At 34.1% G+C, this 26,515-nt stretch overlaps 1 protein-coding gene across 7 annotated transcripts in view; it reads right to left on the bottom strand.

Moving 5' to 3' along the window:
- Positions 1-26,515, bottom strand: part of ZNF280D (zinc finger protein 280D) — a 136,808-nt gene that overhangs the window by 9,881 nt on the left and 100,412 nt on the right. For 6 of the 7 annotated variants that reach the window (XM_034660936.1, XM_034660937.1, XM_034660934.1 and 3 more), the window contains one exon: positions 16,915-16,960. In XM_034660936.1, coding sequence (XP_034516827.1) covers positions 16,915-16,960 — 46 coding nt within the window. Of the gene's footprint in view, positions 1-6,986; positions 7,033-16,914; positions 16,961-26,515 lie in introns of those variants that run through there. The other variant, XM_034660940.1, reaches the window with a different exon arrangement.

The following is a 26,515-nucleotide window of genomic DNA, read 5'->3' as shown; positions in this document are numbered from 1 at the left end:
ATGATTGGTGAACATATCATCATGAAATTTCAAAACACTAGAGATAGAGATAATCATTAAAGTTGCCAGAAAGAACAAAATAACCAAAATGCAAAGAAACTGGAGCAAGAATGGCATCAGACTTATCAAAAATAACTTCAAAACTGCATGGGAAAAATGATTTCTAAGTACTTCAGCCAAACTATTTTTAAGTAAATATAGTTTAAAACATGCAAGGAGTAAGAAAAGATGCACCCCTTCTGAGGGAGCTGTTATAGAACATGTTTCATCAAAATAGGAAGTAAACCAAGAAAAAGGGAACTCCTAGTTCAGAAAATAGGACCTCCAGGGGCGCCTGGGTTGCACAGCGGTTAAGCGTCTGCCTTCGGCTCAGGGCGTGATCCCAGCATTCTGGGATCGAGCCCCACATCAGGCTCCTCTGCTGAGAGCCTGCTTCTTCCTCTCCCACTCCCCCTGCTTGTTTTCCCTCTCTCGCTGGCTGTCTCTATCTCCGTCGAATAAATAAATAAAATCTTTAAAAAAAAAAAAAAGAAAAGAAAATAGGACCTCCAACACAAGAAAGTAGCAAAGGAAAATCCTGATAGAACAAAGTATGCACCAGGGTTAAAGAGCAACTAGTTTAAACTGAAGGAGATCTGAGAGGAGAGATCCAGACTCCCCAACAACTTCTTCTGATGCGTGTAAACATTTGGAAAAAATACTTCCAAATATTAGACAAATAAATCACAACATTTTTTTAAAAAAACAGCATTAGGTGTATAGAAAACTAAACAAATGAGTCAAGATATATATTGTTTAACTCCATAAAAATAAAATAAGACATAGTAAAGGAAAATAAATCATAGTAGTCCTTCCTGGCTCACCACACATAAAGGTCTCAAAAACCAACGTAATCATGCTGAAATCAGTGCTATGTCAAGCCATATTAGAACCTGAGGTAAAAGGAAGAACACATCACCCTAGATACACATTTTTGTTTCTTTTTTTTTTATTGTGGTAAAATACACATAAAATTTACCATCATAACCACTTTCAAGTGTACAGTTCAGTGGTATTAAATACATTCACATTGCTGTGTGACCATCAACACCATCCATCCCCATAACTTTTTTCATCTTGTAAAACTAAAACTCTATACTCTAATTAAACAATTAACTCCACCTTCTCCTCTTCCCCACAGCCCCTGACAACCACCACTATACTCTCCAGTCTTTATGATTTTGACTGTACCTCATATAAGAGGAATCATATGGTATGTCTTTTCATGACTGATTTATATCTCATTTAGCATAATGCATTCAAGGCTTATCCACATTGTAGCACACTGTAGAAGTTCCTTCCTTTTCACAGCTGAATAATATTCCATTCATTTTATGTGTATACCACATTTTGCCTATTCATTCTTCTATAGATGGATGCTTGGTTTACTTCCATGTCTCAGCTATTGTGAATAATGCTGCTACGAAAATGGGTGTACAAATATCTCCTTTAGTCTCTGCTTTCAATTTTTTTGGGTATACTCAGAAGTGGAATTGCTGGATCATATGTATTTTTTCTTTTGAGGAATTGCCATACTGTTTTCCACAGTGGCTGTATCATTTTACATTCCCATCAACAGCACACAAGGGTTCTGATTTCTCTACATCCTCATCAATACTTGTTTTCTATTGTTTTAATAGTAGCATCCTAACAGTTATGAGGTGATATTTCATAGTTTTTATTTGCATTTCTCTAATAATTAGTGTTGTTGCATATCTTTTCATCTTAGTGCTTATTTATATATCTTCCTTGGAGAAAAGTCTGTTCAAGTCCTTTACCCATTTTTAAATTTTTTTTTTTTTTTTTTTTTGGTCATTGAGTTTCAGGGGTTCTCTAAATATTCTGGATATTAACCCCTTATCAGATATATGATTTACAAATATTTTTTTTGTAGGATACCTTTTTATTCTGCAGATAGTGTATCTGATGTACAAAATTTTTAATTGTTCATGAATTGAATTAGTCTTTTATTTCCTTACCTGTGCCTTTGGTGTGATAACCAAGAAATCATTGCCAAATCCAATATCATGAAGCTTCTATCCTGTTTTCTTCTAAGAATGTTATTGTTTTCAGTCCTATGTTAAGGTCCTTGATCCAATTTGAGTTAATGTTTGTATATAGTGTTAGGTAAGGTTCCAACTTCATTCTTTTGCATGTGGATATCCAGTTTTCCCATTACCATTTATTGAAAAGACTGTCCTTTCCCCATTGGTCTTAGTCACCTTGTCAAAAATAATTTCTGCCTATATTTGAGGCTTTATTTCTGGGCTCTTTATTCTATTCCACTGGTCTATGTGTCTGTTTTTATGCTAATACTACGCTGTTTTGATTTCTGTAGCTTTGCAGTAAGTTCTGAAATCAGTGTGAGTCCTCCAGTTTTGCTCTTCTTTTTCAAAATTGTTTTAGCTAGGTTCCATGAGATTCTATATAAATTTTAGGATGTGATTTTCCATTCCTATAAAAGTTTTAAAAAATGCCTTTGGGATTTCTGTACAGATTGCAATAAATCTGTAGATTGCTTCGGGTGGAATGAACATTTTAACAATATTGTCTTCTAATCTGTGAACATAAGTTTTGTTTCCATTTATTTATGTTTTCTTTAATTTCTTTTTTTTTAAAGTACTCTTTTTTTTTTTTAAGATTTTTATTTATTTATTTGACAGAGATAGAGACAGCCAGAGAGAGAGGGAACACAAGCAGGGAGTGGGAGAGGAAGAAGCAGGTTCATGGCGGAGGAGCCTGATGTGGGGCTCGATCCCATAACACCGGGATCACGCCCTGAGCCAAAGGCAGACGCTTAACCGCTGTGCCACCCAGGCGCCCCTGTTTTCTTTAATTTCTTTCAGTAAGGTTTTACAGTCTTATTTTACAAGTCTTTCATCCCCTTGGTAATTCCTATTTCATTCTTTTTGATGCTATTGTAAATGGAATTATTTTTATAATTTCCTTTTCGGACTGTTCCTTGTGTATACAAATGCAACTTATTTTTTTGTGTGTTGAATTTGTATCCTACTACTTTGCTGAATTCATTTATTAGTTCTAACAGGGTTTTGTTTTGGTTTTGGTTTTTTTTGGTGTACTCCTCTGGGTTTCTGCATAAACAGGGTAATTTTACTTTCTTTTTTTTCCAATTTGGTTGCCTTTTGTTTCTTTTTCTTGACTAATTGCTGTTTCTGGGTAGAGTTAAATCTAGCTCTATATGTCTGCTAAATATAGTTGGCTTATTAAGTCCTCTAGTTCCTTACTTACATTTGATTGTTCTACACATTATTTTAAGTGGAATATTGAAGACTCCAACTGTTATTGCAGAACAGTCAATTCTTCAATTCTGTCAGTTTTTGCTTCATATATTTTGGTGATTTGTCATTAGTTATATAAATATTTATAATTGTTATATCTTCTTGCTGTATTGAACCTTTTATTAATATATAATGCCCTTTTTATCTTGTAATCTTTTTTCACTTAGTCTATTTTGTCTGATATTAGTAAAGACAACCGTGTTCTCTTTTGATTATTATTTGCATGGAATAACTTTTTTATCCTTTCATTTTAACTTGTGTCTTTATTTTTTTAATTTTACTTTTTAAAAAAGATTTTATTTACTTTTTTGTCAGAGAAAGAGATAGAGAGACAGCACAAGCACGGGGAAGCAGCAGGCAGAGGGAGAAGCAGCCTCCCCACTGAGCAAGGAGCCCAATGCAGGACTCAATTCCAGGACCCTGACGAAGGCAGACACTCCCTAACTTGTGTCTTTAGATCTCAAGTGAGTCTCCTGTAGACTGCATGCAGTTGGATCCTGTGTTTTTAACCATTTTGCCAACATCTGTCTTACAAATGGGAGAGTTTAATCCATTTACATTTCAATTAATTACTGATAAGGAGGAACTTATATATGTCATTGTGTTATTTTTTATATGCCTTCTAACTTTTTTTGGCACTCATTTCCTCCACTATTGACTGTGTTTGTTTAGTTGACTGTGATGAAATGTTTAAATTCTTTTTTCATTTCCTTTGTGTATGGTTACTTTTTTGTGTGGTTACCATGGGAATTACATTTAACATTCTAAGGTTGTCACCCTCTAATTTGATTTTATACCAGTTTAAATTCAATAACATACAAAAACTCTGCTCCTTTACAGCTCCATCCCCACCCCTTTAGGTCGTTGTCACAAAATTACGTCTTTATAAACTGTGTACCCAGACATGATCTAATAATTATTTTAAGTGCATTAGTTTCCTAAATTATGTAGAAAACAATATTTGGAGTTAAAAATCAAAGTTAAAGTAATGCTAGCTTTTACACGAATATTTTTACTTTTAATTAATTTATCTCTTAATTCACATAGAAAACAAAAAATACTTACAAAGCATTCTTACAATACTAGTTTCTATAACTGCCCATGTACTTACCTTTATTGAGATATTTATTTCTCCATATGTCTCTGAGTTACTGTGTACTGTTCTTCCATTTCACCATACAGGACTCCCTTGAGCATTTCTTGCAGGGCAGATCTAGTGGTCATAAACTCTTAGGTTTTAGGTCAGAATATCTCACTTTTGAAGGATAGTTTTTTTTGTTTGTTTGCTTAATTTTTTAAAGATTTTATTCATTTATTTGTCAGAGAGAGAGACAGAGAGAGACAGTGAGCATAAGCAGGGGAAGTGGCAGGCAGAGGGAGAAGCAGAACCCTTGCTGAGCAGGGAGCCCAATGGGGGACTTGATCCCAGGACCCTGGGATCATGACCTGAGCCGAAGGCAGATGCTTAACTGACCGAGCCCCCCAGGCATCCCTTGAAGGATAGTTTTAACAGATATAACATTGAGTTTTTTCTTTCAGCACTTTGAATATATTGGTCCACAGCCTTTTGGCCTCGAAAGTTTCTGATGACAAATCTGTTGATAATCTTATCAAGGTTCCCTTGCATGTGATGATTTGTTTCTCTTGCTGCTTTCAAAATTCTTTGTCCTTTGAGAGTTTGATTATAATGTATCTTACAGTGGGTCTCTTTGATCATCTTATTTGGAATTCACTATGCTTCTTGATGTTTACATTCATGTGTTTCATCAAATTTGGGAAGTTTTCAGTCATTATTTCTTTATGTCTTTGTCAAATATTCTCTGGGCCTCCCTTAATACATATGTTTGACTGCTTAATGGTGGGCCCCAACTGCCTTAGGCTCTGCTCACTTTTCCTCAATCTGTTTCTTCTCTGTTCCTTAGACTCAATACTTTCCATTGTCCTGTCTTCCAAGTTTGCTGATTCTTCCTTCTGTCTACTCAGATCTTTGACTCTCCCTAATTAATTTTTCATTTTTAGTTAATGTACATTTCAGGATGTCTTTTTTGTTTCTTTTCAGGTTTTCTCTCTCTTTAATATTTCCATTTTGTTAACATACTGTTTTCTTGACTTTCCCCACATATTCCTTTTTTCATTGGGCATCTTTATAATAGTTGTTTTAAAGTCTTTGTCTAGTATATCTGCCATTAGGTCTTTTTCAGGACCAGTTTCTATTGAGTGTTTTCCTTTGAATGGGTCATACTTGCCTGTTTCTTTGTATATCTTGTGATTTTTGTTAACACTGGACATTTGAAACTAATAATGTAGTAACTTTGGAAGTCAGATTATCCCCCTTCCCAGTGTCTGCTGTTTTTGTTATTGTTTTTGTTTCTTTTGATTGTTGTAGGCTGTCTCTGTTCCTGGGTTCAACGGGAGATATAAGCCTCAGGTCTTCTCAGGTCTATTCTGAGCTTTTCTCTGGGCAAGTACAACCACTTTCTAATTTAACTCATATATGTGATTTTTTTTGAATGTCCTAATCTTTAATGTCAGGCTCCTGAAAGGGGAAAAAGCAAAAAACTAAGGGGAATAAAAGGGCACTGTACCTTTAAATCCCCTGGAAGTCCCTTCAGTTATAAAGGGAGGGGCTTACAACAATGAGGAGAGGTGTAACTTCAATGTGTCCACTTCTGTGGAATGCTATGGTGAGAAGCATCAATAAGTGACAACAGCACAGATCCTCAATATTTGGAGGCCAGTATCCTTTCTGGCCACTCTGGTCCCATAAGCTGCATGCACGCTGTTCCAGGAACATGTGCACAGCTGCCAGCCATGTGGCTGAGGGTAGGGGATGGGTAGCTGCTACTGTGCTAAATGCTTAAATTGACCGATATTAATTGCAACATACCGCCCAGTCTTCCCCTGGAAGTTGCAGGCATTCAACAGACTCTAGAATTCCAAAATACAGGAATATTTCATTTTATTGCACGTCACAGATACTGAATTTTATTTTACAAGTTGAAGATATATGGCAACCCTGGCACCATACAAGCCTGGATGACAGCTTATCTGTTTACTAAATAGTTTACTGAATGTTTTCAGCACACTGTTGAGACCCACTGCTCAGAAAAAAAAAAAAAAAAAGATTCCTTTCAAAATATTACTGCTCATTGACAATGTACCCAGTCACCCAAGAGCTCTAATGGAGATGTACAATAAGATTAATGAAGTTTTCATGCCTGCTAACACAGCATCCATCCTACAGCCCTGGCCCAAAGAGTAATTCCGACTTTCAAGTCTTATTATTTAAGAAATACATTTCATACGATTATGGCTGCTTATACATAGTGATTCTTCTGATGGATCTGTGCAAAGTCAACCGAAAACCTTCTGAAAAGGATTCATCATTCTAGATGCTATTAAGAACATCCATGATTCATGGGAAGAGTTCAAAATATCAACATGAATGGGAGTTTGGAAGAAGTTGATTTCAACCCTTATGGATGACTGAGGGGTTTCAAGACTTCAGTGGAAGAAGTAACTGCAGGTGTGGTGTAAATAGCAAGAGAACTAGAATTAGAAGTAGAGCCTGAAGATGTGACTGAATTGCTGCAATCTCATAATAAAACTAATGGTTGAGGAGTTGCTTCTTATGGATGAACAAAAAAGTGGTTTCTTGAGATGGAATCTACTCCTGGTGAAGATGCTGTAAAGACTGTTGAAATGACAACAAAAGATTCAGAATATTACACAAAGTTCATTGATAAAGCAGTGGCAGAGTTTAAGACGACTGACTCCAATTTTGAAAAAAGTTCTATTGATCAGCCGGTAGCCATCAACATGGAGGCAAGACACTTTACCAGGAAAATATTATTACTTGCTAAAAGCTCTGATGATGGTTAGCATTTCTTGGCAACAGAATAATTTTAATAAAGGTTATGTACTTTGTTCTTTTAGATACAATGTTATTGCATACTTAATAGACTATAGTATAGTGTAAACATAACTTTTATATGCTCTGGGAAACCAAAAAATTCATTTGACTTGCTTTATTGCAGTATTTGCTTTGCTGCAGTGGTCTGGAACCAAACCTGCAACACCTGTAAGGTATGCCTGTAGTTACAGCAGACGGATTCTGCCACTACAACTGTTGCCTGAGTGGGAAAATAGATTCCTGGTCCTTGTACTCTTTCATTTTCCCAGAATCCCAGAATTTTTTTCCCCCAAAGCATCAGCTGAAAAGTAAAAAGTAGGTGTACTGAACTAACTTAAGTAATTTAAGTTTAAACATTTCTACCAAAACCAGAATTTATTATTTCACTTTACTGGCTTTAAGGGAAGCAAACACATCAATATTTTCAAATCTAATTATTTTCCTGCCTTGTTTTCAAATAAGCAAATTGTCATGTTTACCAGTTTCTCTTGACCAAGTGACGATTTTAAATAATTTAAAACTAACTTCAGCTTACTGAAACATCTTTCACAGGATGCTACTGTGGCTACTATTGTTTTAATATTTTGATTAACACCTTGCTAATCAGTTTTAGAGGACCCAAATACAATTCTTAAATTAATATTACAATTTGTCAATACTGTGATAATCTATTCTACATGAAATTTCTATGAACTTAACTTGTTAGGATATTTAAGAATGAGTCAGTGGCTGCTTCTTGTAAATCAATGTCATTATAGAAAATAACTTTTTTCTGGCTTAAAAATTCAAAATCTGAAGACACTTCATTTAATTTTTCACGTATATATTTCAAATATGAAGTTAGTACATTTATAATCTTAAAGTCTATTCAATAAGCACTTTCCCTAAAATTATCAATACTCTCACTCCCTGATTCATGCATTTCTAACTTCTTTTATTTTGTCTAATTATGAAATTCATGTGAATATTTACATATCTTGCTCAAGTTTTATATTCACTGAACACATTTTTAAAATTATTTTCTTTCATTTGTTGTAAGCAAAGGGACAGGCCTTCTATTAAGCACACAGCTTTATTTATGGTAATTTTTCTGATTATAGAGTTTTATTATCCCATACAGATAATTTTTGTAAAAATCTAATATATTTGTACCAAGATGCTTTTGAGTTCAACATAATTTTGACATTTGATATTATATCTTTTCATATTTGATAAACATCTTTAATTTGTATGCAAAGTGTCTCAAGTGCATTTAATCTTGATGCCTATATCTCTGATTTTAATTTGTTTTTAGAATAGACAAGACTATTCCATCTGCTTGTTGAATTACCCCACTCCCAAAATAGATATCCTTTCCATAAGACTAAAAAAGACAATCATATTTGAATTCACAGATGAGGCATTTTTTATATTAAATTATGATTATGAGCTGAGCAAAGCACAAATTTGGCATGATTATTTTTTGGGAGAAATATTGGCTTGTACACTCTTGTATACATCTGCCATATCTGCCTCATTATCATACCCTGGGCAAGACAATTTTTATGTAAATATAATCTCTTTCTAATTTATTAATAATTTCATAAGCTAGATCATATCTATTCATTCTTTAAAACAAAAACAGTTCTGAGATATAATTGTCCAGTTTTTTCTTTTGTTTCAATCAAGTCAAATAAAGCTCTCCCCTTACCATATTATTCTTAATGTAAATATAACTAATAATCAGACACATTTACTCATTCATAATGGACTATATCTGGTTTACAAAGAGTAAGGAAATGTATTTTGCTTCTTTTATTCTCCGTAGTATTTCAGATTTAACATGATTTGCTAATAGGATTACACATTTAAAAAAAATTTTACTAGGCAAATAAAACACAGAATCCTTTTAATGATTAGTTATATGATTATAAGTTCCTACAAGTTCAAGTGAATCCAGAAACATGCCAGCATTTGGACTCACAATAGTTTCCTATGATCCTCTGAGAGATACATAATTTTTGTATAAAACACACATTTAAAATCAGTGATACATATTTTATCACACTCTGTAAAGCATCATCTATTAAACTACCAGTTTGGATATATGTTTAAAAACTTCCAATTTTAAAAAGCATCAAGATGAAATATGGAATTTTTGTGATCACAAATTCTTTTCAAATTTTTCCAATCTTTGAAAGCACTTTGAGTTGCAAAAATTTAATTATTTTGTATTATTGCTAAAAAGTATGCATGGGAAACAAAAATAAGGATTCTTTGGTATAAACAAGCTAGTCACAATGAATCAACTCAACATTAGACCTTTCTTTTTTCCCCAAAGACTCATCTTTTGAAAATTTTTGTCCATCATGTAAAATAGATACTCTAAAATCTGCATCTTTCCTTGGATAGGCCCATACTCTATTAAAAGCATTTTTATTATATTAGAGATAGGTGGCCACAATGAAGAATTAAATTTATTTCAAAAGACATCTTTTTTTTTTTTGCTCATGCTTATGTTCACTAGCTTCTGAGACTTTTAACATTACATTTTCTTTATCTTTTCCTCACAATTCAGAGAGAAGCCTTTAATTCTGAATTTCATAGTAATTCTATTTTAATAGTGTCAATATTAAAGACTTCTAATTTTCAGTGGCTGAAAAATTGTATTTTTCCAGCCTAACCTGTTACAGTGCCCTATAATTCTGATCAATTTTTGCATGTGTTTTTCATCTTCTGAACAATGAGCTACTTGACTTTTTAGATGCCATATTTTTTTAAAAAAATTTTTTGGCATTCATTTTCTGTATATTTATTTTTATTTTTATTAAAGATTTTATTCATTTATTTGACAGAGATACAGACAGCCAGTGAGAGAGGGAACACAGCAGGGGGAGTGGGAGAGAAAGAAGCAGGCCCACAGCGGAGGAGCCCGATGTGGGGCTCGATCCCACAACGCCCGGATCACGTCCTGAGCTGAAGGCAGACGCTTAACCGCTATGCCACCCAGGCACCCCTGTATATTTATTTTTAATTAAGACATACAGTTAAAAATAATAAACATTTAACAATCAAATAGGTGTACATAAATATTTATATGAAAAATATAAAACATTGATGATTACGAACAACAGAAAATTACATACCAGAAGAATTAGATAAATGTTAAGACTGAGGAATTTATCCCAAATCAAAGAACAAGATAAGGCCATGGCCAAAGATCTAAGTAAAACAGATATAAGTAGCATGCCTGATGGAGAATTTAAAGCAACAATCATTAGGATACTCACTGGGCTTGAGAAAAGAATAGAAGACATCAGGGAGACCCTTACCACACAGATAAAAGAGTTAAAAAAAGAATCAATCGGAGATGAAGAATAAAATAAATGAGATTGGAAACAGGCTTGATGCAAGGAACAGCAGGCTAGAAGAAGCAGAGGAATGAATTAGTGACAAAGAAGACAAAATATTGGAAAAAAATGAAGCTGAACAAAAGAGAGAAAGAAGAATTATGGGACATGAGAATAGACTCAGGGAACTCAACGATTCCATCAAACATAATAATATTAGCATTATAGGAGTACCAAAGAAGGAGAGAAAAAAAGGGGGCAGAAAATTTATTTGAGGAAATAATAGCTGAAAACTTCCCAAATCTGGGAAAGAAACACATCCACATCCAGGAAGCACAGAGAACTCCCATCAAAATAAAGAAAGGCAGGCCAACACCAAGACATATAGTAATTAAATTTGCAAAAACATGGTGATAAAGAAAAAATCTTAAAAGCAGCAAGACAAAAGTCCTTAACTTACAAGGGAAGACCCACAAGGCTAGCTGGAGATTTCTTAAACTTGGCAAGACAGAAGGGAGTGACATGATACACTCGAAATGCTGAATGCAAAAAATCTGCAGCCAAGAACACTCTATCCATCAAGGCTATCATTCAAAATAGAAAGAGAAATAAAGAGACCCCAAGACAAACAAAAACTAAAGGAGATCGTGACCGCTAATCCAGCCCTGAAAAACATACTAAAGGGGACTCTTTGGGCAGAAAGGAAAGACCAAAGTGACAAAGGCAACAAAGGATCAGAGAAAGTTTCCAGAAACAATGACAAAACAACTAATCAATCCTACTTACAACTGCACCAAAAATAGTAACATACCAAGGGATAAACCTAACCAAAGAGGTAAAAAAAATCTGTCTCTGAAAACTATAAAACACCAATGAAAAAAATTGAAGAGGACACAAAGAAATGGAAAGACATGCCATGCTCATGGATTAGAAGAACAAATATTTCTAAAATGTCTATACTACCCAAAGCAATCTATACTTTTAATGCAATCCCTATCAAAATACTGATAACATTTTCAGAGAGCTAGAACAAACAATCCTAGAATTTGTATGGAACCACAAAAGACCCCGAACAGTCAAAGCTATCTTGAAAAAAAGAAGCAAAGCTGGAGGCATCACAATTCTGGACTTCATGTTATATTACAAAGCTGTAATTATCAAAACGGTATGGTACTGGCACAAAAACAGACATATAGATCAACAGACGAGAATAGAAAACTGAGAAATGAACCCACAACTATATGGTCAATTCATCTCCAACAAAGCAGGAAAGAATATCCACTGGAAAAAAGACAGTCTCTTCAATAAACGGTGTTGGGAAAGCTGGACAGCAAGATGCAGAAAAATGAAACTGGACCACCTTACATTATACACAAAAATAAATTCAAAATGGATGAAAGACCTAAATGTGAGGTAGGAATCCATTAAAATCCTAGAGGAGAACACAGGTAGCAACCCTTTCACATTGGCCGTAGCAACTTCTTTCTAGAGATGTCTCCTGAGGCAAGGGAAACAAAAACAAAAATAAACTATTGGGACCTCATCAAAATAAAACGCTTCTGCACAGCAAAGGAAACAATCAACAAAACTAAAAGGCAACCTATAGAATGGAAGAAGATATTTGCAAATGACATATCTGATAAAGTGTTATATCCAAAATACATAAAACACTTATAAAACTCAACACCCAAAAAATGAGTAAAACAATTCAGAAAGGGGCAGAAGACATGAATAGACTTTTTTCAGAGAAGACACACAGACGGCCAGCAGAAACATGAAGATACTCAACATCACTCATCATCAGGCAAATACAAATCAAAACTACAATAAGATATTATGTATGCCTATCAGAACGGCTAAAATCAGCAACACAAGAAACAACAGCCATGGCAAGGATATGGAGAAAGGGGAATCGTCTTGCACTGTCAGTGGGAATGCAAACTGGTACAGCCACTCTGGAGAATAGTATGGAGGTTCCTTGTTAGGATAAAAATAGAATTACCCTAATCCAACAACTTGCTATCCACCCAAAGAATACAAAACACTAATTCAAAGGGATACATGTACCCTGATGTTTATAGCAGCATTATCTATAGTAGCCAAATAATGGAAACAGCCAGTGTCACTGACTGATGAATGGATAAAGAAGATGTGTTTTATATATATATGGGGGAATGAAATCTTGCCATTTACAACAACATGGATGGAGCTAGAGAGTATTATGCTAAGCAAAATAAGTCAGTCTGAGAAAGACAAATACCGTATGATTTCACTCATATGTAGAGTTTAGTCAAAAAAGAAATGACCAAAGCGGGGAGAAAAAGAGAGGGAAGCAAACCAAGAAACAGATTCTTAATGAGAGAGAACAAACCGATGGTTACCAGAGTGGATGTGGGTGGAGGGATGGGTAAAGTAGGTGATGGGGATTAGAAGTGCACTTGCTGTGATGAGTACCAGGTGTTACTTGGATGTGTTAAATCACTATCTTGTACACCTGAAACTAATATTACACTGTACGTTAACTAACTGGAATTTAAATTAACACTTAAGAAAAAAAAGAAAGAAAGAAAGGCATTCGTATCTGACTCCTCTCTCTCAGTCCCTACCTATGTTATAATGAAATTCCACTAACCCTGAAATCAGAGGGGAAGATTCATGGTATATATTTAGTTAGGGAACAATAGCAATAGATTGTTGTGGTGTATAGAACACACATAGTAGCAGAACAGAAGCTATGTTAGAAGCCACTAAATCATATGGATTCCAACTATAATCTAGTATATGAAAGGAATGAATTTTCAAAAGAGAAAATGTAAAACTATAGAAATGAAAAAGAGTGATACCAGGAAAATATTATCTGGGCATGATAACACTGATTCTAATACAATGCATCTGAACAAAATCTTGAAGACTAACTCAAGCTATCCATCCTATCAGAGGTGTACCTAAAATAAATACCTGCATCTATTCAAAGAACTATCCACATCAGAAACACCTGGACCAAGATTGTTCTATGTGGTCTTCCATTCAATATGGCTTTCTTTAACTCTGCTTATGGCTTGTTCAATTTTTAGTGTAAGATTTTTTCTTTTAACAAAAACTTAAGAAATTTGGTTTTTGTATGAAAGGTAGCTTCATTTGACACAGATGAAACGGCAATGAAAGGAAAGTAAGAGTTTGATAATTTATTTTAGTCAAGTATGAACATATCAGAAAAGAATCAGTAGATGATGTGATGAAATTATGGATTCATAAATTTTCTTAATGTTTGTGCCTTTACGTATTTGGAAAGAAGAGAGGCAAACCCTATTGTCCCTAGGGCACAGGGACTAACTGTGACTAGGGGATGGAAGAAAAGAATCCTACTCTCAAGACCCAAAACACAGAGCCAGCTTAAGAGTGAGGCTAAACCAGAACAGAAAACACCACCCACTCCCCACCACCTACCTCCAGGATAGCAAACACCAAATAATAAGCAACAACATGCTGCTAGAAGAAAGGCAAGAGTATACTTATAGAAAAAAGACACACCCTCTAAGGCTCAGTCTCACAGGGAGAGATAAAGCTGAGTATGAAACAAGAACACTGAGGGAAAAATCCTCCAGCAACATAACTCCCACCCTCAGCACAAAGAAATACTACAGGAATTGAACCTGGTAGTGCATTGAGGGTAACCATAGCAACAAGAACACCAAAACTCAGATCAACTCACTAGTAGGTGAAAGCAAATCCCATAGTAATGACCCAACATAAGAAACGGTATGCCCATTTTCAGATGTAAATACTATTTATCTCAGTCCTACATATAATTTCTTGCTTTCAACCAAACATTATATAATATAAAAAAACAAAGGGGAAAAAGGACTGTCAGGAGACAAAACAATCAGGTGAATCAGACTCAGATATGACCCCATTACTGGAACTACCAGACAGAAAATTTTAAATTACTATTATTAATACATTAAATGCTTTGATGAAAAAAGGAGGACAATATGCATGACCAGAGTGGCAATTTTAGCAGAGGATCAGAAACTGTGAGAATCAATGCAAATGCTAGGAAAAAAAACAACACACCACACACAATCACAATGAAAGGGACAAAAAAAAAAATATCTTTGATGGGCTCATCAGCAGACCTGACACAAATGAAAAAATGAATCAGTAAAACTGAAGATAGGTCAAGAGATAGAAATTACCCAAAATAAAACACAAAAGAAGTGTGTGTGGGGTAGGGTGGAGACTAAAACAGGGCATCTAAGAACAAGGGCTAACATCAAATGCTATAGTATTTAGGAAATTGGAATCCCAGAAGTAGAAGGTACAGGACAGCTCAGAGAACACCAATCAGGATAAATATCCCAAATAAATAAATAAACAAATAGATAAACATATAAGTAAACATTTGAACAAAACAGATTTATATACATCTTGCTCAAACTGATGAGAACTATAGATAAAATAAAGATAAAATCTTCAGGGCAACAAAAAATTAGACACATCATATATATATACATATGTATATATGTGTGTGCATATATATATATATGGATAAAACAAAGATCAAAATTACAGTTAAGTCATTTTGTCAGAAAATATGCAAACCAAGAGACAATAAGATGACTTCTTTAAACTGCTGAAAGAAAATAAAACTGTCAACCCAGAATTCTATACCCACCAAAAAATATCTTTCAAAAGTGAAAAATAAAAGGTATTTTTAAATGAAAAAGGCATAGAAGAATTAATTACCAGTAGATCCGCAACATAAAATATATCAAAGGAAGTTGTTTAGGCAAAAGGAATGTGATACTAGACAGAAATGGAGAGCTAACAAAGAAATGAAGAGCACTGGACATGGTAAAAACAAAGTTGAATGTAAAATTATTTTTTAAAGTTTTAACTGCTCTAAAAAATAACTATCTAAAGCAAAACCAGTAACACTGTATTCTGTCTTTATAACCTATATAAAAGTAAAATATATGACATCAATAGGAAAAAAGAACCCACAAACATCAGGAATGAATGAGAGAATTATCACTACAGACCTTAAGACATTAAAGATTAAGGGAATAGTACAAACAAGTCTATACAGATAAATTCAATATTAAAAACCACAAACTACCAAAACTCATGCAAGAATAATCATATAACGAGGGTGCCTGGTGGCTCAGTCAGTTAAGTATCTGCCTTCGGCTGGGGTCATGATCCCAGGGTCCTGGGATTGAACCCCGCATCAAGTCCTGTGTCAGGCTCCCTGCTCAGTGAGGAGTCTTCTTCCCCTCTGCTTCTACCCCTCCCCTTACTCCTGCTCGTGCTCTCACTCTTGCTCTCTAAGAAATAAATAAACTCTTTAAAAAAAGAACAATCATATAACCCAAAAATCCCATATCTATTAAACTTATTTGTAGTTAAAAACCTTTCAAACAAAAGAAAACTTTCTGTGGTGTAACAGAAAGTTGCTTGGAAGAAGATGGCTAAGTTCTGCCTAGGTTTTACTTATTCACTGTTCAAAATGGAAATGCTGTTCAAAAGATAAATGCTTAACCTGCTTCACTTCAGTATACTCAGATATGGAATACTTTGTAATATTAAAAAACTTACATCAAGAAAACACGTACTTGAACAAAACTATTTCTACATACATCCATTAGACTGCCCAGTAAATAACATTATAGGATAACCTGAAGTATTTTATTCAGAGTGCCTGTTTAAGACAGCTAAAACACATTTAATATATATTCAAAATATTTTTTTAAAAAGATTTATTTATTTTAGAGAGAGAGTGCAAATAGGGGGAGGGGCAGAGGGAGAGACTCTCAAGCAGACTCCCTGCTGAGCGAGGAGCTCTACAAGGGGCTCAATCTCATGACCCATGAGATCATGACATGAGCAGAAACCAAGAGTCAGATGCTTAACCAATTGAGCCACTGGGTGCCCCCGAAATATTTCTATTTTAAGTATTAGTTAAATCTTTCTGAAAGTCCCAGAAAATAAAGTCATCTGGAAAGATCAATTTTCCAACGTGTCAACTGTTTGACATTTTATTGATTTCAGGATTTTTAAATCATAAATTTATCTCCATTAACTCACTAGCTGAATAACAGGCAAGTGAAACATATGATGCTTTTGTAAAAACAAAAACACCTTACAATTTTCCTTATTAGGGTTAGATATTTTTATATCTAATGACAGTGAAAAACAAATTCCAAGTTTTTTCCTGATAACATGCCAATAATTGTTATTGATGTATACACAATGAACTGAAATGTTTTAAAAATTAAACTAGTAATACTTTCAAATATATAAGCCTTTAAGGTACAAGTAAAACAAAATTTACCTCGGACACAGGTTCTTGTTCCTTGGTGGGAGCTTCATTTTTTAATCTTGAAAACAAAATAAGTATTGAATACTTTATTTTATATTTATAACAGAAAAACATGAAACAGTTCTTTTCTGCATGCTTAAAATAATTAAAATGTAAATTTAAACTAATGTAGATTTGTAAATGACCTTTATAAATTAGGGAAAAAGAAAATGCATGAAAATAAACAGTAGATTCAATAAATGTGCTAAAGAAATTAATACAGTAGATTAAATCAGTAATACAGTATTAATACAGTAGATTTAATAAATGTGCTAAAGAAATTAATATTTCCTTCTTTTCTAAAAACAAGAGCACTTAAATTTTCTCTATGTTGAATACAATTATAAATAAAAGACATAATATATTAGTAAAACTGTTTCAAAAAAAGAATTACTCTTTAAAAAATAAAAGCAGGTTATATGCTTAATATATATAATAAGTGTAAGTATTTACTATTATAAGGCTTAAAAAGTGAAAGAAGAGAAATTTTATTGTGAAATTCAATATAATACTATTTCAATATTTATTACAATTAAGGCAGCAAAATCACAGAAATAATTTATAATTCTGAAGGATATAGTCTCTTAAGAGCCTTCATAAGCACAGCTCAAATATTAACTACAATTTTTTTAAAACTTGGTTTCTGAACAGAAAAACTCATTGTAACTTATTACAAAATTAAGAAAGACATATGCCATCTGCAAAATCTTTTAAAATAATTTCATATAAAAGCTAGCTTTCCCTAAAGATTTTAGAAACTGTTAACTAAATATTATTTGTTGATATTATATATTAAACGCAATTACAAACTATATAAATCAAGTGCCTACCTGTCTGAAATGTCATTAATAGTTAAGTGATTCATTACTTTATGAAGGCTTAGAGCTCTACTTAAAGATTAATATATTTAACATAAGCAACAACTATATTGACTTAAATTTCATGTACAAAAATGAAGACATATAGTAGGATAGAAATGTCAACTATCCTAAAAACTACTCTCATGGTTAGTCGATGAAATATGGAGTCGGCAATTTCCTTTATCCATTCTGAGGGCACACTGAAAAATAACAGGTCTATAAATGCTAATGCTTTACTAGATATTAATAATAATTTGTGTAAAATTACTTATCTCTATTTTAGTTATTACACAAAATTGCAAACAATTTAAAATAGAGTGTGTCATTTTTGTTCTTTTATTCTATTGGTAGTATATTACAATAATTAACAATTAACTTCCTAAACAAATTTAAATGAATAAAACTTGCAGAAATATTGACAAAATGCATAAATGTCAATCATTTTGGAGGTTAAAGATTTTGTAATTCTTTAAAATGTTTAATTGTGAACAACAATATTCATAAAGATGAAATTTCATGTTAGTCTTTAATGATTTATATAGGAAAATGACACTTAAGAATAACATGTATAAAGTCATATGAAAACATGAAAAATTAGCGTGAAGAAACAAAAAGTAGATATTGGATTAATGAAGTTTTGAAATGAATTTGTATACTATAACTGATTTTTATTTCTAGGCAGTTAATAATTTTAAACTCAGTTTGAAAAGCTGTGAAACAAACTGGTCAAACAAGTTTAAGAATATTTTATAAAAGAATTTCCCACTTAGTTTACTATTGAAAATATTACCAAAGATTAACCTTACATTCTTACAAAGGAAACATTACCATGCTAATCATTTTCACATACGGCTGTTGTAATAAACTGATTTTATGCAACAATTAAAATGAAAGCTATTAAGCATGTGTTACTATTACTGCTGATATTTCAATTGGAGAAACTAAGTCCTCTTACTATATCTGCGAGAGGTTAGTGACAGAGTTTTTTATTACTCTTCATCTTACTAGAAACTGGTAGATGAGAACAAAATTAGTTACTGAAATAATTAGCACTAAGATCCCAATCTTATTTTTGGGCTTTAACCATACTCGTATTGTGTTTATGGAACAGAATTATAATAACCAGGAAATATTTAAGAAAATAAATATTAAAAAATTTCAAAAAGTATACTATATAAAATTTCACTGAGGAAAAAAATTTATTATCAATTCATCACTAAAACGTACACTACATTTTTGTAAATACAAAAGCATACTTGAAGGTTAACAAATTAAAACAAAAAGATAAACAAATTTTAACACAACTACTAACACATCATTAACACTATTGGAAAAGAAAAAAGTGTTCTTACCTGTAATTCTTATTCATTAAAGATACCTGCTGAAATAGTCATCATTTGAGATACTCAATTGCTTGGTAGAAGACAGTGAAATTTGCTAAGCTCAAAGTTCTGAGCTAAAGGCCTGCTATTAGATAATTACACTTTTCACCTGTGAATGTTGCAATAATTTTTTATAGAAAAATGTAGCACGACATTTAAAACAAACACTAAAATTTCAGCATAAAGAGAACAGAAAGACTGGTGATCAATTTCAACATGATTACAGATCAAAACTGCAAATAAATTTTTTCTTCTTCTGTGTATGAACCTGCTGAAACAGATCTTTTGATAAAGGACAATCCTTTCCCTCTAAAGTTTAAAATAAAATAAATGTCCCTTCTTGCTTTTTTTTTTTTTCAGGTCACATAACTAATCCAAGGCTACATGTAAAATAAATATTCTGGGTCAACTACATTAGTATGTTCTTTTGAGGTTTCATTCAAACTATATACATACCATGGGGTAAAGGGAAAAGCTATAAAGGGAAAGTTGTTCAGATTCATTTTAGCCAGGCCATATTCTTTCCTTCTAATAACATTTAAAAGCCCCAAATTTCAGTGCTGATTTTTAAAATGCAATCTTCAATTTAAGAATATTTGTAAGCATACTAAAAAAGCTGAAAAGAAGTTATAAAAACCAGTAGGAAAGCCAATCAGTTCTTAAGATCTTCCACTTAGACATTCAAGATTAAATTTAAGATAGTAATCACCAGACTAATAAATTATAGTAAAACATCTAGTGTACAATTTCTGATCATTGTTCGAAGAGGTGTTAATAGATATGTGGAACGGGTAACTGAGCGAAATATTTACTGGGTTGCACATACATCAGGTACTATGCTAAGAGTTCTAGTCCAAAATTAAGACACAATCCTGCCTATCGAGGAGTTCATCATCAAGGAAACATATTGAAGCAAATGCTTATGGAATTGTGAAAAATGTTTTAAAAAGAGAGAGAGACATCTATATGATGGAATGGCTGTACAAAGGACTGAGCCACTACAAAAGGGAAAGACGCAAGAAAGCAGTGAAGATACTGTAGTAAACCTGGTTTTGCAGCAAGAGCAGGAGTTAGCAAAGCAGGGGAAGGAGATTCAAGGCAGAGCAGAAGCAAAGAATTATGAAACAAGACAACAATGGTATGAGAACCTGAGCGGTCTAATATGACTGTCATGTAGGAAACAAAGGAGAGTAGTTAAAAATGCAATTGAAGAGACGCAAGGGCAAGTTGAAGAAAGATCTTGATTGCCAGGATATGGTGTTTATGCTAAGAATTTTATTCTAAGGCTAACAGGAAAGTATAACAATGTGCAGCTAAAAGAGAAAGGGGAGTAGTGGAAGAGGTTAAGCTCTACTCAGGAAGCCCGGAGAAGAAGCAGTTAATGACTATCTCAAGTAAGGCAGAAGCAGTGTCAATGGAGAAGACAAAGGTTTAGGGAGATGATAAGGTAAAACCAACAGAATATAAGTACCAACTGGACAAAGAACATTCAAATAGAAATATTTACCACTCAGACCTGCTCAGTCTTATTTATCTCATCCTTAAGGAAAAATTACAACCATCACTTCTGAACAGATAACCCCAGAGTCATCATCCAGAACTTTACCCCTCCATTTTTATTATTATTTATTTCAATCAATTCGATTCAGAAATATCACAGTATATTAGAATTAGACTTGAGTCCTAAGAGATTGTCCAACTGCCCCCATCTTGTAACTGAGAAAAATCTGAGGCGTAAAAATGCTAAAGTAATTAATCTATTAAGCAACAGAACCAGGATTAAAAATGATGGCTCAGGGGAGCCTGGGTGGCACGGCGGTTGAGCGTCTGCCTTTGGCTCAGGGCATGATCCCGGTGTTATGGGATCGAGCCCCACATCAGGCTCCTCCACTGTGAGCCTGCTTCTTCCTCTCCCACTCCCCCTGCTTGTGTTCCCTCTCTCGCTGGCTGTCTCTATCTCTGTCAAATAAATAAATAAAATCTTTAAAAAAAAATGATGGCTCTACTTCAAATTTCCACTGCATTGCTTCACAGCCAATTCCTTTCCTGTGAATCAGGCTCCCTTTTAATCATGCCAGGAAAAGTGAAAAAGCTTAACTGATCTCTCTGCCTCTGGATGCTTTCCACTCTCAAACATGCTGAGTATCACTGCCAAATTAATCTTACTAATAGACCAATCCATGCCATTGTTTGCTGAAAATGTCCAATTGCCCATACATCACAGACCTCTTGCTCTAAGACTGGGAAGCTAGATTCTGGTCCCAATGCTACACGTGTGTCAGTTGCTGCCTACTGCCCTGCGAAAACACATTTAAGCTCCGTCCCACCTAGTTCCTCAGCCAATCATAACAAGGCAGGAAGTACATTTGTAAAACCAACGTACAACCAGAGAAGCAATAGAGTATAGTATGTATTAGTTTGGTCTCTGAAGACCGACTGCTATAATTTAAATTGAGGCTCTCCACCTGAAAGTTATGTGATCATGAGCCAATTACTTATCTGTACCTCAGTTGACTTAATATCCATAAATTGGGACAATAACAGCATGTATCTCATTAGTTTGTAGGAATAAATGAATGAATAAATATAAAACACTGAGAAGAAGGTCTGACACACTGCACGTGCTCAATAAATGTTAGTTATTATTATTGACGTGGGTAGAGTGGGGAGTCAACCTTACTGTCCAGAATTTACTTGAGAGGGTACCACACAGGGTCTTAAAGCCTATTACCACTTAAATATCTTCCATATTTTGAGATTTTCCTGCAATACTCCCCCCCCAACTCCCAAACACAATCCATTAGACATTAATTTCGATTGCTGGTCCACTCCTGTTAGGACCAGCCCTACTTGCTCTCATATAAAATGATCTCCCATTTCTGAACACCTAGGTATGGTCTAAAGTTAGGCAAGATAGAGTGAAAAATCATTCTAGATAGATAGAAGAACCAATTAGAGACAAGGAATCAAGAGAAACAACATATTTATGTGTGAAAATGCAAAGCAGAAAATAGACCATTAGTGGAGGCAGAAAATTTTGATGCCAGACTAGGGCTCTATTTTGTTATTTTGTTGGTAATGTTGAATCAGCCCTGGATATTTAATATATAATATACAAGCAATTACTATCAGGACCAAAGATGAAAAAATGGTAGTAACCTTAGAAACCCAGGCAGAAGTTGGTAAGGTATGCCCTAAGTGAAGGACTACACTAAAGTTTCATTTGTCTTTCTATTTTACTGGGTCTCCCATCATTCTCTGCTTAACAGGTATCAAAGCCACAAGTCCAAACTGCCAGAAACCACCATATTTTGACACACAGCTCCTACCAACTGGCTTGCAATTATATACCAGGGGCAAATATGTTGCATCTACTTTGAAAAGGAAAAGCTATTTTAGAATTACTCAAGATTTGGTTTGAGATATTAATGTCTGTGGTAGGATGAGAGAAATCTAAGGACATGATCTCCCATTATCTCCAATCCCAGTTACATTTCAAAGTTTAGAAAAGGGAACCACAAAAGACCCTGAAGAGCCAAAGCTATCTTGAGAAAAAAGAACAAAGCTGGAGGTAATCACAACTCCAGATGGCACGATATACTACAAAGTGTAGTAACCAAAATGGTATGGTACTGGCACAAAAACAGACACAAAAATCAATGGATCAGCAAAGACAGCCTAGAAATAAACCCATGCTTATAAGATCAATTAATCTATAACGAGGTGACAAGAAGATAAAATGGTTTGGAAAAGACAGTCTCTTCAATAAATAGTGCTGGGAAAACTGGACAGCTATATGCAAAAGAATGAAACTGGACCACTTTCTTTCACCATACAGAAAAATAAATTCAAAATGGATTAAAGACCTAACTGTGAGGGAAAAATAAAATAAGATGAAAATTGAGAAGGAGGCAAACCATAAAAGATATTGAATTCAAGGAAACAAACTGAGGGTTTCATGGGGGGTGCGCTTAGTGGGTGGAAGGCACAACTGGGTGATGGGCATTAAGGAGGGCACTTGATGTAATGAGCACTGGGTATTATATGCAACTGATGAATCACTAAATTCTACCTATGAAATTAAAAAAAAAAAAAAGACCTAACTGTGAGACCCCAAACCACATAAAACCGTTAAGAGAAAACAGGCAGTAATTTCTCTGACATTGGCTGTTGCAATATTTTCCTGGATAGGTCTCCTTTGGCAAGGGAAACAAAAGTAAAAATAAACAATTGGGACTATATTAAAATAAAAAGCTTTTTATGGAAGTGACAGAAACCATCAAGACAAAAAGGCAACCTACTGAATGGGAGAAAATATTTACAAATTATATATCTGGCAAAAGGTTAATATTCAAAATATATAAATAACTTACACAACTCAACACAGACAAAATAATCCAATTAAAAAATGGGCAGATGACCTGAATAGACAGACATTTTTCCAAAGCAGACATACAGATGGCAAACAGTCACACAAAAAGATGCTCAATATTACTCATCATGAGGGCAATGCAAACCAAAACCACAATGAGATATCCACCTTAACACCTGTCATAATGGCTAAAATCAAAAAGAGAAGAAAGAATAAGTATTGATGTGCAGGAAAAAAGGGACCATTGTACACTGCTGTTGGGAATGTATATTGGTACAGCCACTGTGGAAAACAGTATGGAGGTTTCTCAAAATATTAAAAATAGAATTACCACATAATCCAGTAATTTCACTACTGGCTATTTACCCAAAGAAAACAAAAACATTATTTGAAAAGATATATGTATCCCTATGCTCATTGGACTTAATTTACAATAGCCAAGATATGGAAGCAAACCAAGTATTCACTAATATAGAATGGATAATGAAGTTATATATACACACACAAATGGCAAATGGCAAAATCTCATCCTTCTTTATGGCTGTGTATTATTCTGTTGTGTGTATAGAATACTACACAGCCATAAAGGATGAGATTTTGCCATTTGTAACAATATGGATGGACCTAAAGGGTATTATGCTAAGTGAAATAAGTCAGAGAAAGACAAATACTGTATTTCACTCATATGTGGAACCTAAAAAACAAATGAATAAACAAACAAGAAAAAGTAGAATCAGACCTATAAGAGAACAAACTAATGGTTGCCAGAGGGGAATGGGATGGGGGATAGACAAAATGGGTGAAGAGGAGGGGCGCCTGGGTGGCGCAGTCATTAAGCGTCTGCCTTCGGCTCAGGGCGTGATCCCCGCGTTCTGGGATCGAGCCCCACATCAGGCTCCTCTGCTATGAGCCTGCTTCTTCCTCTCCCACTCCCCCTGCTGTGTTTCCTCTCTCACTGGCTGTCTCTCTGTCAAATAAATAAATAAAATATTTTTTAAAAAATGGGTGAAGGGGAGTGGGAGATCCAGGCTTCCAGTTATGGAAGGAATAAGTCATACAAATAAAAGGCACAGCATGGAGTATACAGCTAATGATATTGCAATAGTGTTGTCTGGTGACAGATGGTAGCTAACACTTGTGGTGAGCATAGCATAAAATACAGAGAAGTTGAATCACCATATGTTGTACACCTGAAATTAATGTAACATTATGTGTCAACTATACTCAAATAGATTTTTTTTAAGTTTAGAGAAGGAAACAAGCCCCAAATAAATTCTGCATATCTCATAGATGAGATCAGTTTTCTTTTTTTCTCCTAAATCAAATATATGAAATGAAGACCCTGACCATTTTGAATACTTAAGATTCTCCAGTTTAGATTATGTCCAGAATGAATAATTCCTTCAAATAATTTCAGAATTTCACAGAGAAATAATAGAATGACTTCTTACATATTCTTCAATGGTCATAGTATTCAATGGAAGTAAACATCTTTAAAGAGAAATAGTATTCTTAAACATAAAACTTGTTTAAAAGGTTGCCATTCTACTTCTAAAAGAGTTTACTTACTGCTTGCATTTATGAAAGATAATTAATGACTTACTGGTATAGTTTAGAGTGGTATAATAGTGATAGTCCTCTTTGGGAACAAGTCCAGATTCTCTACTGGTATAGCATTTCACAAAAATCATGTAATGTAATATATACATGGTATTAGTGGCTTAACTCATTGTGAAATCAGTGTACTGTGTGGCCCTGTGAAGATGTGGATTCAGTGTCTACAATTTTGACTGCCATATTCTGTAATTACTCTGATGGCATGAACAATGTCTCATTCATATTTCCATTTCCTGCACTTGATACAGAGTCTTGAACACAAAAGGCAAGGAATCAATATTCTAGGTGAAGGGATATATGGAAGGGTTATTTATATTATGCTGTTAAAGAGCCATGCAGTTATAACTGGTGCTAAAGTATAAAACTCAGTAGTCATTCTGAAATAAGACAGAGGAATTCAGTTTCAAGGAAAGTCAGTTTTGTTTTCATTTCTTCCTAGTACTCTTTAAGGGTATTTAACAAAATATAACAAAAATTTTTATTTGTAAAATATTCTACATTTTTTAGATATTCTAAATAATAGTGTAAAGATTATTATTAGAGAGAGAGTGCGTGTGTGCGCATGCAAGTAGGTGGGGGAGGGGAAGGGGCCGAGGGAGAGAAGGAATCTTAAGCAGGCTTCATGCCCTGAGACCATCACCCGAGCCGAAATCAAGAGTCTGAGCTTAACTGACAGCCACCCAGGTGTCCCAGGATTATTTTTAATTTCATTTCACAAATGAAGAAACTGAAGTAATTTGAACATAAAGTTAGTGAGAGAGAGGAGTCCTGAACTGATATTTTAACTTCAGTCAGTGTCCTTCCATTGTACTCTGCTTAGAACAAACTTGAAGGTAACTGAGAGAACTAGATCAACTTTTAAAATCACTTCAAATTGCGTCTTTTAGGACATTTGATTCAATCAATGAGACAACTAGTTAAGTAGCCCAGTTTTCCAAGTTTGAGACTTTATGGATTTACTATGGACTCATACTTTCAAGATATGTTAGAGGGAAATATCTTTCTAACCTGAACTTTCTGTTAAGAAAATTAACCTTGCGTAGGGACAGATGGAACATACCTCAACATCATAAAGGCCATATATGAAAGACTCACAGCTAATATCATCCTCAATGGGGAAAAACTGAAAGCCTTTCCCTTACAGTCAGGAACAAGACAAGGGTGTCCACTTTCACCATTACTATTCAACATAGTACTCTAAGTCTCAGCCTCAACAATCAGACAACAAAAAGAAACAGAAGGCATCCAAACTGGCAAGGAAGAAGTCAAACTTTTACTGTTTGCAGATGATATGATACTCAATGTAGAAAACCTGAAAGACCACCAAAAAATTGCTAGAACTT

The sequence above is a fragment of the Ailuropoda melanoleuca genome, chromosome 5, assembly GCF_002007445.2.
Source record: "Ailuropoda melanoleuca isolate Jingjing chromosome 5, ASM200744v2, whole genome shotgun sequence".
Lineage (NCBI taxonomy): Eukaryota > Metazoa > Chordata > Mammalia > Carnivora > Ursidae > Ailuropoda > Ailuropoda melanoleuca.
This window is presented reverse-complemented; position numbering and strand designations above follow the sequence as displayed.